This window comes from Oncorhynchus mykiss, chromosome 18 (assembly GCF_057628025.1).
Source record: "Oncorhynchus mykiss isolate SJ-2025 chromosome 18, ASM5762802v1, whole genome shotgun sequence".
Lineage (NCBI taxonomy): Eukaryota > Metazoa > Chordata > Actinopteri > Salmoniformes > Salmonidae > Oncorhynchus > Oncorhynchus mykiss.
The window spans coordinates 46,176,115-46,189,135 of record NC_143039.1 but is presented as its reverse complement, the minus strand read 5'-3'; the positions used below and the strand labels follow the sequence as shown (position 1 = coordinate 46,189,135).

At 47.8% G+C, this 13,021-nt stretch overlaps 1 protein-coding gene across 35 annotated transcripts in view; it reads right to left on the bottom strand.

Annotated features, from left to right (window-relative positions):
* The window catches only part of LOC110496159 (microtubule-actin cross-linking factor 1), a 271,227-nt gene that overhangs the window by 69,375 nt on the left and 188,831 nt on the right, over positions 1 to 13,021 (bottom strand). For all 35 annotated transcript variants that reach the window (XM_090208561.1, XM_090208575.1, XM_090208563.1 and 32 more), the window contains 4 exons: positions 11,836 to 12,035; positions 11,098 to 11,608; positions 9,849 to 10,849; positions 8,496 to 8,996 (listed from right to left, as the gene is read on the bottom strand). In XM_090208561.1, coding sequence (XP_090064687.1) covers positions 8,496 to 8,996; positions 9,849 to 10,849; positions 11,098 to 11,608; positions 11,836 to 12,035 — 2,213 coding nt within the window. The remainder of the gene's footprint in view (positions 1 to 8,495; positions 8,997 to 9,848; positions 10,850 to 11,097; positions 11,609 to 11,835; positions 12,036 to 13,021) is intronic.

Sequence of the window (13,021 nt, the reverse complement as noted above, 5' to 3'; positions counted from 1 at the left end):
CTCAGACAGGAAGAGGGAGGGGAGCAAGCCCCAAAATCCCCCGGCGAGTTAATCACATTGGGGACTCAAAGCAGTGGAATCCATTCATGCTTAACCCTCAGCCAAAAGGTCAAGCTGTAGGTCTCTAGACTTTATATAATAATGTCGGCCTGTGACCGTCTCCGCAAAGTCAGTAGAGCGGTTTGATGATATACGCGGGAGCATAGGCACGGGATACTGACAGTATTGACTTTGCTGTGGAGGGTTTGCTCACAAGAGTACTCCTGTAGAAATTAAACGTGTGCCCTCTTCTTTTGTTTGTCCACCTCTACTTCCCCCCCTTTCCTTTCTCTCAACAGAACTCAATCCATGTCTCATCCATCCATATTTCAGGTTTTTAAACAAGTCATTTCATGTCATTTCTCGCCATGACTTCATATTTTTCTCCCTCCCCCATTTCCCCTCTACCTTTCTCCCACTCGTATCCAGGCAGCGAGGAAGTGCTCTCCTCCTCTGTCTGAGCAGCAGTTTTATTATTGACTAGGAGAGTTTTACCTGAGCTGCTCAATGAGGCTATTGTTCTCTCAGTCTCTCCCCCCCGCAGACACAAAGAGACGCATGGCAACCCATCCGGCAACTTCAACCATCCTGCCCGAGTACAGTACATTTGGTGAATAACAGGCTTGTCAATCAAATTCACACTGGTGGTACAATACTTGCAGGTGTTACAGATTCTTTAGCTGCAGTCATGTGTGGCCAGTGGGCACAAACGCTTCCCGAAAAACAAAGAACTCACACCTTCATACCTGAAAGACTAACATATTGTTCTTTAGATTATATATATATTTTTTAAACAACAGTGTTACGCATTATTAGGCAGGGTCTGGAATGGATAATGGAGCCCATATGTGAATGAAAAGGTTTTTTCCATATCCTAATCCTGGCCAAATAGAGGTCACATTCCTGCTTTGTCCCAGTTTCTGTAAAAAAATAAAATAGACAGGCACACAAAACACACCCCTTTTCTCTTCTTCTAAGTGTATTATTGGGCTTCTTCATTTGACATTATTCTTAGTCGTGTAGTTTATGTAAAGAAGCAGTGTATCTGTTATGGTTGGTCTGGTAACAGAGGATGGTGCCCGATAAGGGGAGAGGGAAGATAAGCTGTGGCATGCCCGTCTAATTCACAACAGCTGAGACGATATAGGATCCTGAGAGCAGGGAGAGAGAGGAAGAATCAACAAACACACACACACACACACACAGTGTGTTGTCAAATCGGGACAGTCAGTAGGGTACAGTAAGGGTCCATTTGAAAATCAGCTCATATGATTAGTGAAAATTGGGTTAGCCTGATCCAATCAACCCCCAAGAACAGAAAATAAACAAAGACGAAAATGGACCAAAGAACAAAATGAGCTAAATAAATAAACCGAAAGTGTAGACCCACACAATTGGGCCAGGTCTTTGAAGATGATAAATGAGTATAGTAACTATGTAAGTCACAGGGAAGATATACTGGAACACCTAATCAACACGACATCATATTACCAGTAGGCTATGTCGCTTTCAATGTAAACCATCCATCAAATAATCTTTAGTAAAAAGAGAGCTTCACAATAGGGTTTCCCCCGCTAATGATTAAGTGATGGGTGAGTAACAAGACTTGAGGGATTTGTAAGCTGATCCGAGATCAGTGCCTATGGGCCACTCCTACCCGAAGCGTGCACACGAGCTACATCAGCTACCCCGTAATCCCTAATCAGCAAGACTACCCCAATGTCCCTTACTGTCTCTGAGGACTTGGTTGGAGGGAGAGATCTGACTCACAGACCATATAGGAGGGTCTCCATCATGCCTGGGTTCAAATACTATTCATATGGGAGGGACGTCTCCATCACGCCTGGGTTCAAATACTATTCATATGGGAGGGACGTCTCCATCACGCCTGGGTTCAAATACTATTCATATGGGAGGGACGTCTCCATCACGCCTGGGTTCAAATACTATTCATATGGGAGGGACGTCTCCATCACGCCTGGGTTCAAATTCTACTTCAAAATCATTTCAAATACTTTAGCTGGGCTGGAATGAGCTTTCCTGTTGCACTCAACCAATAGGATAGTCCCAAACCCTGCCCACTTGGCACTCCAGGCAGGCTAAAGCAAACGTTCTAAAGTATTTGACGATTTTAAATAGTATTTGAACCCAGGACACGGGCCTACGCAGACGGGAGAGTGGAGAGGGAGGAAGCAGGGGTGAGGACAGCATTTAAGGGAATGCTTTCCTCACCCGTCACCCCTGTCCCCCTTATCAGTCCTACACAGGAATTCCCATTTGTAGCAGGAGACTTAAAAGCTTCACAACACCCCTCAACTCGTCCCTGTCCCAACCCATAGACTATGTCAGCTGCTCTGGAGCTAGGGGACATACAGTAGAGCCACACCCTGGAGAGAGTGTGTGTGTGTGTCAGAGGATGTTTCTAATTCCAGTCTTTTCGGGGGCGTATCCAGAATCTCAGCTGTCTCCCCACCCACCACACACATCCTCCCTCTCACACACACACACCTCGTCGGCACACAAAGCATCCCTAAATACACACGTGAATTCTGCTGATCACATAAGAGCACGTCTGCAGATAGTATGGCGGTCTATAAAAACATACTTGATAAACAAACTGACTTGCCCGAACACGGAGAGAGACTGGTAATGTCACAGGCCATTTAAAACATCTCCCTATCCTCCTTCTCCTAACTCCTTCTCTCATCCCTTCCTCCCTCACTTCATGGCCTCAATGAGATCAGTGTTCAATTGCTCAACAATACAATTTCGCTAATCTGACAATACACCCCCCCCCCCCCCCCTTTTTACACACACAAATCTCAAGCATTATGACATCATCTCTGTGGATTGTTTAAAAAAAAAAAAAAAAAAATCTAAACTGGGATCTGGTGGGGGGATGGGATGGTGGGGCAGTCAGGCTAGTCTGCTTCCAGGGCAGACAGGCATGTTTAGGCTTGAAATGACCTGGGCGGAATCCATTACAGCCCAGAGGAGAGAGGGCACATAGAGGGGGAGAGGGAAGGAAGGAGGGAGGGGTTGAGAGAGAGAGGGAGGGAAGGAGAAGAGGGAGGGGGGGATGGGGCAAGTGGGCTCCCTGAGTGAACGAAAGAGGATCTTACGCAAAGGGAAGTCTTGCTCGTCCCCGTCTGCCCCTCTCTCTTTTTCTACCTCTCACCCACCCCCACTTTCTTGCTCTCTCTCTTTAACCCCCCCCCCCAGCTTGTGACTCCACTACACTCTCACTCATGCACATTCCATTAAGCCGTCTCCCTTCTCTTATCTGTCTCCTTCTCCCTCAGCGACTCACAGCTCTTTCTCCTTTTTCCCCCTCTACCTCTTTATCTCCTCTGTTCTGCTCGTCTTCTGCCACACATCCAACCGGCTTTCTCTCATTAAGAAGGGGGAAAGAAAGGGAGGGGGAGAGAGCGAGAGAGAGTTGTCGTGGCCAACCACAATATTAAGCGTCGATAAATCAAGAGTACAGAATAAGAGACAGGACAGAGAGGAAGAAAGAGAAAGCAAACTGTCTTGTATCCTCTCACACTAAGACACCAGCTGAACCAAATCAGAAACCACTGTCCAGTAAGTCCAGCAACACACCTCCAATCAGATACAAATAAGGCTCATCTTACATTGTAACATATATATAATTATCAATTGATTTATGATATGACAACATAACCAATCATTAACACAATCTACGTAAAAATGTCCCCAGTTTAGGGAGCTACTGTAAACTAGTCAATAAACAGGAAGGCGGGGGATGCAAACTTACTCGTTTACCAGTACTTCTAGTGCAGAGGATGTAACATAAAGCTCAGGGGGGAAAAAAACATAGAATTCAAAGTAATGGCCTCAGCCAGAATGAACTGTCTGTGTTGTACAGTACTCATGAAATCTCATTTAACATTTCACAATGAATGGAAACCAATGGAAAGTAGTGATACAATGGAGAGGCCCTGTCGCTGTTCTCCTATTCAGCAAGACACAGCAAATTCCTATGGAATGTTCTACAGTAGATTCCTATTGAGGGGAGGGAGTAGGCTAATTATTGTTGGCTGGGTTAACTAGCCTAGTATCTCCCCTAGACAGTGAAGACGATAGCTTGAAATAAATAAACGTGTGGTGTGTGTGATTCACTTTGGTATCAAATTTAGCCCGGCGTCCATCACGGTGGTGACAGGCCCTAACGCGTTCCAAGGGCTGGCGCCGGCGTGCTAGGGGGTCGGGAGGGGGGTTGATGGAACCTTATAACAACTTTTTAGACGGGATTGACTCAGCATACAGCACCACGTTCTGCACATTAGGTCCACAAAGCACACACATCCCTGGATCAGTTCGCTGCAGCTAGCGACTGGAACGAGCTACAAAAAAAAAAAAAAAAAACACTCAAACTGGACCGTTTTATCTCCACATCTCTTCATTAAAACACTCAATCATGGACACTCTTACTGACAGTTGTGGCTGCTTCGTGTGATGTTTTGTTTTCTCTACCTTCTTGCCCTTTGTGCTGTGCCCAATATTGTTTGTATCATGTTTTGTTCTGCTACCATGTTGTTGTCATGTTGTGTTGCTACCGTGCTGTGTTTTCATGTGTTGCTGCCAAGCTATGTTGTTGTCTTAAGTCTCTCTTTAGGTAGTGTTGCGGTGTCTTTCTTGTTTAATGTCGTGATGTGTGTTTTGTCCTATATTTTTAATCCCAGCCCCCGTCCCCGCAGGAGGCCTTTTGGTTGGCCGTCATTGTAAATAAGAATTTGTTCTGAACTGGACTTGCCGAGTTAAATAAAGGTTAAATATAAATAAAATGAGGAAAAAATATACACGTCAAATAATACAATTATATTATAGAATGTGTTGTGTGCTAAATTTGCACGTACAGGACAAGCGCCACCACTACCCGCTAGCTATCTAGAGAACATCGGACTGTTAGTTTAAAGAGGCCCATCGGACAAACTCTTTGGTCACGATACCTATTTTGCCCATTGCTGTTTTGGTTAGTAACTACTGCTTTATTTCACTGTAGAGCCTCTAGCACTGCTCAATACGCCTTAGTTAACAATTTTGTTCCATCCCCCACACACACAGTGACAGCACCTGGTTTAAATGCTATTTCTAGAGACAATATGCAGAGTTCTGTCCTACTATCCAGGTCTGTGCCCAAACAATTTGAGCTTCTACTTTTAAAAATACAACTCTCCAGAAACAAGTCTCTTACCGTTGCCACTTGCTATAGACCACCCTCTGCCCCTAGCTGTGCCCTGGACACCATATGTGAATTGATTGCCCCCCCATCTATCTTCAGAGCTCGTGCTGTTAGGTGACCTAAACTGGGACATGCTTAACACCCCGGCCTTCCTACAATCTAAGCTTGATGCTCTCAATCTCACACAAATGATCAATGAACCTACCAGGTACAACACCAAATCTGTAAATACGGGCACCCTAATATCATCCTGACCAACCTGCCTTCCAAATACTCTGCTGTCTTCAACCAGGATCTCAGCGATCACTGCCTCATTGCCTGCGTGCGTAATGGGTACGCGGTCAAACGACCACCCCTCATCACTGTCAAACGCTCCCTAAAACACTTCAGCGAGCAGGCCTTTCTAATCGACCTGGTCCGGGTATCCTGGAAGGATATTGACCTCATTCCGTCAGTAGAGGATGCCTGGTTATTCTTTAAATAATAAATAAGCATGCCCCATTCAACATTTTTTAAACCAGGAACAGGAACCCTTGGTTCACTCCAGACCTGACTGCCCTTGACTAGCACAAAAACAACATCCTGTGGCGCACTGCAAACAGCCCCCACGACATGCAACTTTTCTTATTTTTTTATTTTTTTATTGAATTTTACCCCTTTTTCTCCCCAATTTCGTGGTATCCAATTGTTGTAGTAGCTACTATCTTGTCTCAACGCTACAACTCCCGTACGGGCTCGGGAGAGACGAAGGTTGAAAGTCATGCGTCCTCCGAATACACAACCCAACCAAGCCGCACTGCTTCTTAACACAGCGCACATCCAACCCAGAAGCCAGCCGCACCAATGTGTCGGAGGAAACACTGTGTACCTGGCCACCTTGGTTAGCGTGCACTGCGCCCAGCCCGCCACACTGGACACCCCTACTGACCAAGCCCTCCCTAACCCGGGCGATGCTAGGCCAATTGTGCGTCGCCCCACGGACCTCCCGGTCGCGGCCGGTTACGACAGAGCATGGGCGCGAACCCAGGGACTCTGATGGCACAGCTGGCGCTGCAGTACAGCACCCTTAACCACTGCGCCACCCGGGAGGCCGACATGCAACTTTTCAAGGAAGTTAGGAACCAATATATACAGGCAGTCAGGAAAGCAAAGGCTAGCTTTTTCAAGCAGAAATTCACATCCTGTAGCTCTAACTCCAAAAAGTTCTGCGACACTAAAGTCCATGGAGAATAAGAGCACCTCCTCCCAGCTGCCCACTGCACTGAGGCTAGGAAACACTGTCACCACTGATAAATCCACGATAATTGAGTATTTCAATAAGCATTTTTCTACGGCTGGCCATGCTTTCCACCTGGCTACCCCTACCCCTGTCAACAGCCCTGCACCCCTCACTGCAACTTGCCCAAGCCTCCCCATTTATCCTTCATCCAAATCCAGATAGCTGATGGTCTGAAAGAGCTGCAAAATCTGGACCCCTACAAATCAGCCGGGCTAGACAATCTGGACCCTCTCTTCCTAAAATTATCTGCCGAAATTGTGGCTTATCCTTATTGTGACTAGCTTCACATAGATGGGTCCGACCACAATCAAATAAAAAAAACTGTCTTATAAATTAGGGGTATTTTGGATGACACTTAGCTAGATAGTTAGCCAGCTAACTACAGCTACTGAAACCGATTATGTTGTTTTGCTATGTTTTTGGGGAAGAACATTGTTTGCATCCATCAGCTAGCTAGCTTTTTTTGAATGACCAGCACTGTCCAGAGCTTGGGGAAGGGCAGGTGAGCGAGACAACTTTACCATCGTCATTACATTCGTATCGATGAATCGTTGTGACAAATGAAATACGAGCGATAGTGTAATCAATGTGTAATAACTACATATAACATTTCTGAACGTGTTAAAGTAGTATGTCACGTGCAGTCATATTAAGTCCTGATTGGTCAACAAGCTTATATGACACGCCAAGGTGTTATTTTACGTGCATCTTGTTTTGACGCGCAAAGACCCAAACGGCGTCCCATAAATAAAATGCGCCAGAAGTTGTGCAGTGCTGCCGTGACTAAACTCTCCTCTCTACCTGGCTCTAGACCTCCGTGTCATACCCCCAGCCATGATCAACTGGATCATATCCCTCCTTCCTTGCATGTAGGCTCAAGGTAACATCTATAACACATACCTCCTTAGTCCCCATACCCCCTCTTGTGATCTCCAGTGACTTGATAAAGTCACTGGAGACACACCCCCCCCCCTCCCTTACAAACGGTTCTATAAATAGAGCTCGGAGCCAGCGGAACGACTCGAGTCGGGAGGGGTCACACACTCCATCACAACACCGTCCACACAGCCCACAGTAGGAAGGGCGTTATGAAAGAAGCGTCGCCCGACCAAAATTCTGTTTGATCAAGTGCTAATACGAGCATGAAGGGAAGGAAAGTAGTGCGACAGCAAAGTTGAAGCTGGTGTTGATTTGTAGAAGAGAGGATGCCACAGTACACACACGTCATGCTGTAGACATAGTCCCAGACAGAGAGAGACAAGAGCTCAAAGCACCTGCGCTAGGAGATGAGGCTAAATACACAAAGTTCAACTACCAAGAAAGGTCAAATACTTTCCTCTCAAAACTCTCCCAAGAAATGACTCTTAACTAAAGGCTTTCAAAAAGGATCTGTGTTAGTCAATTGCTTATTTCAATTAGACACACTAATACTTTTACAGGTCAGAGTCAAGCACTAGCTGAGAGGTTCTAACAAAATGGCCACCAGAGAGAGGCGCAACTGTGCAATAACATAAAATGTCAGTTAGAATTCTATGCACAATATTTGCCAAAGAAATAACTATAGCTTCACAATACCCATTCCCGTACTGGTTCTAATATGTAATAAGTCGTTAATGCAATATTTCCCAAAGGGTGGCTTGTGGCTAGATAATACTGGCGTTGTGGCTAGAAACTTAGATTTCCATTCTCTGAGGAATCCCATGAACATTTAGAAGACTGTTCATTGATGCCGGCACCAAAAACATATGCCAAGCTCTCACCTAGGAGGCTGTACTACCATAGCTGGCTCTACCCAACTTACAAAGCTCTGAAGAGCACAAGACGATACAGGGTAGCCATAGAAAGATAATTACTTCCAGGCCTGTGTAAAGAGTAAAAATGGCCGCCGGCCCACCCATCACGGAACATTGACGGGTCATTCCATTTCCATGACAGTAGTTGCACAACAATAAATATCAAACTTGTTCTTACCTTGAACTCATGCAGCTGCTGCTTGATGGTCTCCACCTCTGTCCCCACCACGCCCTGCGCGTTCAGCCCCTCCTCGGCCCGTCCCAGCAGCCCTTGCAGCTCCGCCACCTTGGCGTAGAACTCTGCCACCTTCTCGGCAGCCACCTCGATCTGTCCCACTCTGGCCTGGCCCCTTTCGGACAGCTTCCCAGCCTGGCGGCTCAGGGCCTCCGTCTCTCTCCTCAGGGCGAGGAGATCGGGAGACGACCCCTCGCGCCGGAGCATGGCGGTGCAGTCGCCTCCGTGACCTTCGAGCTCCGACCTCAACGTGGCCAGGCGAGCTAAGAAGGCGTGGACAGCATCTGCCTGCGAGGCAAGCGAGTCGGCGTCGCGCCCCACGGGGCTCAGCGAGTCTAGCTCGTCGTCCAGGTCAGCCAGGTGGGAGAAGAGGTCGCGCACCGAGGACTGGACCTCGCCCACGCCCTGGAGACGGGACTCCAGGGTGGAACAGCACTTTTCAATCTTGAGCGGAGAGGGGAGAGAGAGAGAGAGGTGGGAAGGAAGGGAGATAGAGTTAATAATGTTAGCAAGTTGGAAGTGGCATGGTGCCTTGCTGATGTAACGATATGATATAAATACAGGGACAAATACAATTAACTAGGATACATGAGTCAGCATTTTATCTCGGTTTTGATGACTCACTTTTTGTCTCATTAGCAAGAGAGTTAAGAGACAATTATCTAATCAATAATGGTCAAATGTAATATCTCCTTACCATGCATCTGATGAAATACCGTATTGATTTGTAAGTGAAACCAGTCTGTAAGTAACTATATGTGGCACATTTGGTAACTATACATATCAATATACAGTACAATGCTCTTGACTCGTTGGTTTACATTTCAGTGTGGTGATTAAATGGCCTGAAGCGTTCGAGCTGTACAATGACCATACAAGATCACTGGAACTCCTCAGTCAGCTAAAAAAGACGTTCTGTTCTCTTTCAACACACACTCTGACACCCTCGCACACAATGACCCTTGCTAAAATTGGCTCCTCCTTTGTATCAGTCACACTCCAAGGTGAATAGATTGGCTGTGTTACAATACTCATAAATGGCTTTCTTTCCTTGTCTCCTTTCCTCATTTGTCCACTAATGTAATTGTAAAGGATATGTAAAATTGATCCAACAACACCAAACAAATGGTTTCAAAAGAGAAAAGGCTGTTGAAGAGTATTGTGACACCTCCATTTTATTTTAGTGTTTCATATACAGAATGCTGGCCTCCATCTTTCATCGGCGTGTCTATGAAATATTTATACTGTTTATACATGAAATACACTGTATACCAAATTCCTCACACATCTTCTCACCTTTTCGCTGACGTCTCCAAACTCTCTGTCCGTGTCTCGGGCCTGCTGCTCCAGCCTCTGTCCTCCCTCTCCTCCTCCGCCGCCCCCTGCTGTGTGGGGTGCGTCCTGCACCAGCCCCTGGGCCAGATCCCTCAGGTAGGCCACCTGTGGCTGAAGCGACTGCAGCGTCTCCTGCTGGCTCCTCAGCCGCTCCAGGCTCTTGTTGCTGCACGCCTGTGGGCCCAGCGCCTCCTGCACCTCGATCTGATGCCGCGCTGCCTCCAGCCTCCTCTCTACCGCCTGCCGCCCGTCCTCAAACTCTTTAAGTCGACCCGCTAGCTCTTCCAGTTGGGAAACACGGTTTTGGAGGTTTTCTGCCAGCCCGTCGACTCTACGGTTTAGTTGGGCTTTTTCGTCGCGTACGTCTTCCTCTCCGACGCGGCAGTGTTCCAGGAGTTGGTCGGCCGCAATGTTTAAAGCCTCCAGGAGGGGGCGACGGCGCTCTAGATCCAACCCCAGCTGCCTGGCCTTCTGCAAAGCCTCATCCAGGGCCGCAGGGTCTAGTGAGAGCTGGATGTCAGCCTCCCGCTCCTCGCACTCCACCACCCAGGGTGTGAGCTCGGCGCGGTGCTGCTGATAACTCTCGGCCTTGGTCAGGGCGGATTTCAGCCGGTTCTGGCGTTCCGTGATGCACTGGTTGAGCTCATCCCAGTCCTGGCGTAGGGCGGTAAGCCGGGACAGTAACGCTGATCGTTCTTCACCGCCGGCGGGTAGCGAGGCGAGCAGGGAGGCCCCCTCGGCCTGGATGAGCTCGTAGGGGCCACGTTGGCTGGCCACCCCGCGATGAAGCTCGTCTTGCTGGGCAAGCAGGGTCCGGATAGCCTCGGGCTGGCAGGGGAGGGAGTCGGCGGTAGAGTCTCTTTGACCACTCTGGTTGTCCAGCCAGCTCCGCAGCTCCTCGAACATCTGCTGGAACTGCTGGGTGCTGGAGAGAGCGGCTTGGAGCTGGGATAGACCGTCCGCTGTGGGAAAGAGAGAGGACAGAGGATTTTAATGCTATTCATTTACAGATGTTTTGATGAAGAACATTCAACCTAAGCCTGAGAGAGGTGAGAGCGCTGGACTGAAAACCTTGACAACTAGCCACAATGAGACCAAATCCCACCCCAAAACATACCCTTCCCCTTCACATACAAATACTACTGAAGCCAACAGAGATTCATACAAACAGAATTAAGATGAACACCATAGACAAGATAGAATGACTCACCAGCCCTCTCCTCCAGACTCCTCAGCGGGCCACTCACGCTCTCCAGCCTCTTCTTCAGCTCATCTCTTAGGTAAGGTTCAACCACGATGGCACTCAGTTCGCCGCACAGCTTCTCTGCCTCGCCCAGCTCCTCTCTCCTCTGCTCCAGCTCAGAGCGGATCTCGCCTGTCTCCTGCAGACGCCGTTTCAGGGCCTCGGGCTGGGCACTGAGCGAGGCTTGGCCGTCCAGCCGCTCCCCTAGCGCCCCCACGTTGACCGAGAGGTTCTTCAGCAGGGCCTGGTATCGCTCGCTGGTGCCCTGGGCCTGGCCGATGTGCCCGGAGCGCCGGGACAGACGTTGAGTGAGGTCGTCCCACTGCTGCGAGATGGAGCCCAGCTCGGACCGGACCTCCGCTAGGTCCTTGGCATCCTGCGGGGAGGAGTCGCCACCAGACGGTGAAAGGATGCCCTCGGCCGCCTGGGTGAGTTGGTCGAACTGGGGCCGGCGGGTGTCAAACTCACGAAGCATGAACTGTGGAGGACGTAGGGAAGGGAAAGAAGGGGGGTCAGAACATCATCCATCAACAAGGAATCAATTCTACATTTTGGCTAGTGCAATTGATCAGTAATTCATCAGAATGCGGTTGGTATTGGTTTATGCAGATTCAAGAACAGGATTGGCAAGTTGTGAACAATCTATTGTGACATTCTTATTCATTATTTTGCATGTGTTCAACACAGTTAACATCCTCCATGTACCTGCACTTGTTGATTCTGGGTGTTCAACATGTTGGGGTCGATGCTCAGGGGTCCCAGCACACTCATCATCAGCTCCTTCTCTTTGAGCCACGGCCCCAACTGACTGGCTGCTGTGGCAAAGCTGCCCAGCCTATCAGCACAGGTCTCCAGTTCCACCTGCCTCTGTACCGCCGCCTCATTGGCCTTTGCCCAGCGGGAGTCTTAAGTAAATAGGAAGTGAACGTTGGAATGAAAAACAATAGCAACTATTGCTTACAGTGCCTTGCGAAAGTATTCGCCCCCCTTGAACTTTGCGACCTTTTGCCACATTTCAGGCTTCAAACATAAAGATATAAAACTGTATTTTTTTGTGAAGAATCAACAACAAGTGGGACACAATCATGAAGTGGAACGACATTTATTGGATATTTCAAACTTTTTTAACAAATCAAAAACTGAAAAATTGGGCGTGCAAAATTATTCAGCCCCCTTAAGTCAATACTTTGTAGCGCCACCTTTTGCTACGATTACAGCTGTAAGTCGCTTGGGGTATGTCTCTATCAGTTTTGCACATCGAGAGACTGAAATGTTTTCCCATTCCTCCTTGCAAAACAGCTCGAGCTCAGTGAGGTTGGATGGAGAGCATTTGTGAACAGCAGTTTTCAGTTCTTTCCACAGATTCTCGATTGGATTCAGGTCTGGACTTTGACTTGGCCATTCTAACACCTGGATATGTTTATTTTTGAACCATTCCATTGCAGATTTTGCTTTATGTTTTGGATCATTGTCTTGTTGGAAGACAAATCTCCGTCCCAGTCTCAGGTCTTTTGCAGACTCCATCAGGTTTTCTTCCAGAATGGTCCTGTATTTGGCTCCATCCATCTTCCCATCAATTTTAACCATCTTCCCTGTCCCTGCTGAAGAATAGCAGGCCCAAACCATGATGCTGCCACCACCATGTTTGACAGTGGGGATGGTGTGTTCAGCTGTGTTGCTTTTACGCCAAACATAACGTTTTGCATTGTTGCCAAAAAGTTCAATTTTGGTTTCATCTGACCAGAGCACCTTCTTCCACATGTTTGGTGTGTCTCCCAGGTGGCTTGTGGCAAACTTTAAACGACACTTTTTATGGATATCTTTAAGAAATGGCTTTCTTCTTGCCACTCTTCCATAAAGGCCAGATTTGTGCAATATACGACTGATTGTT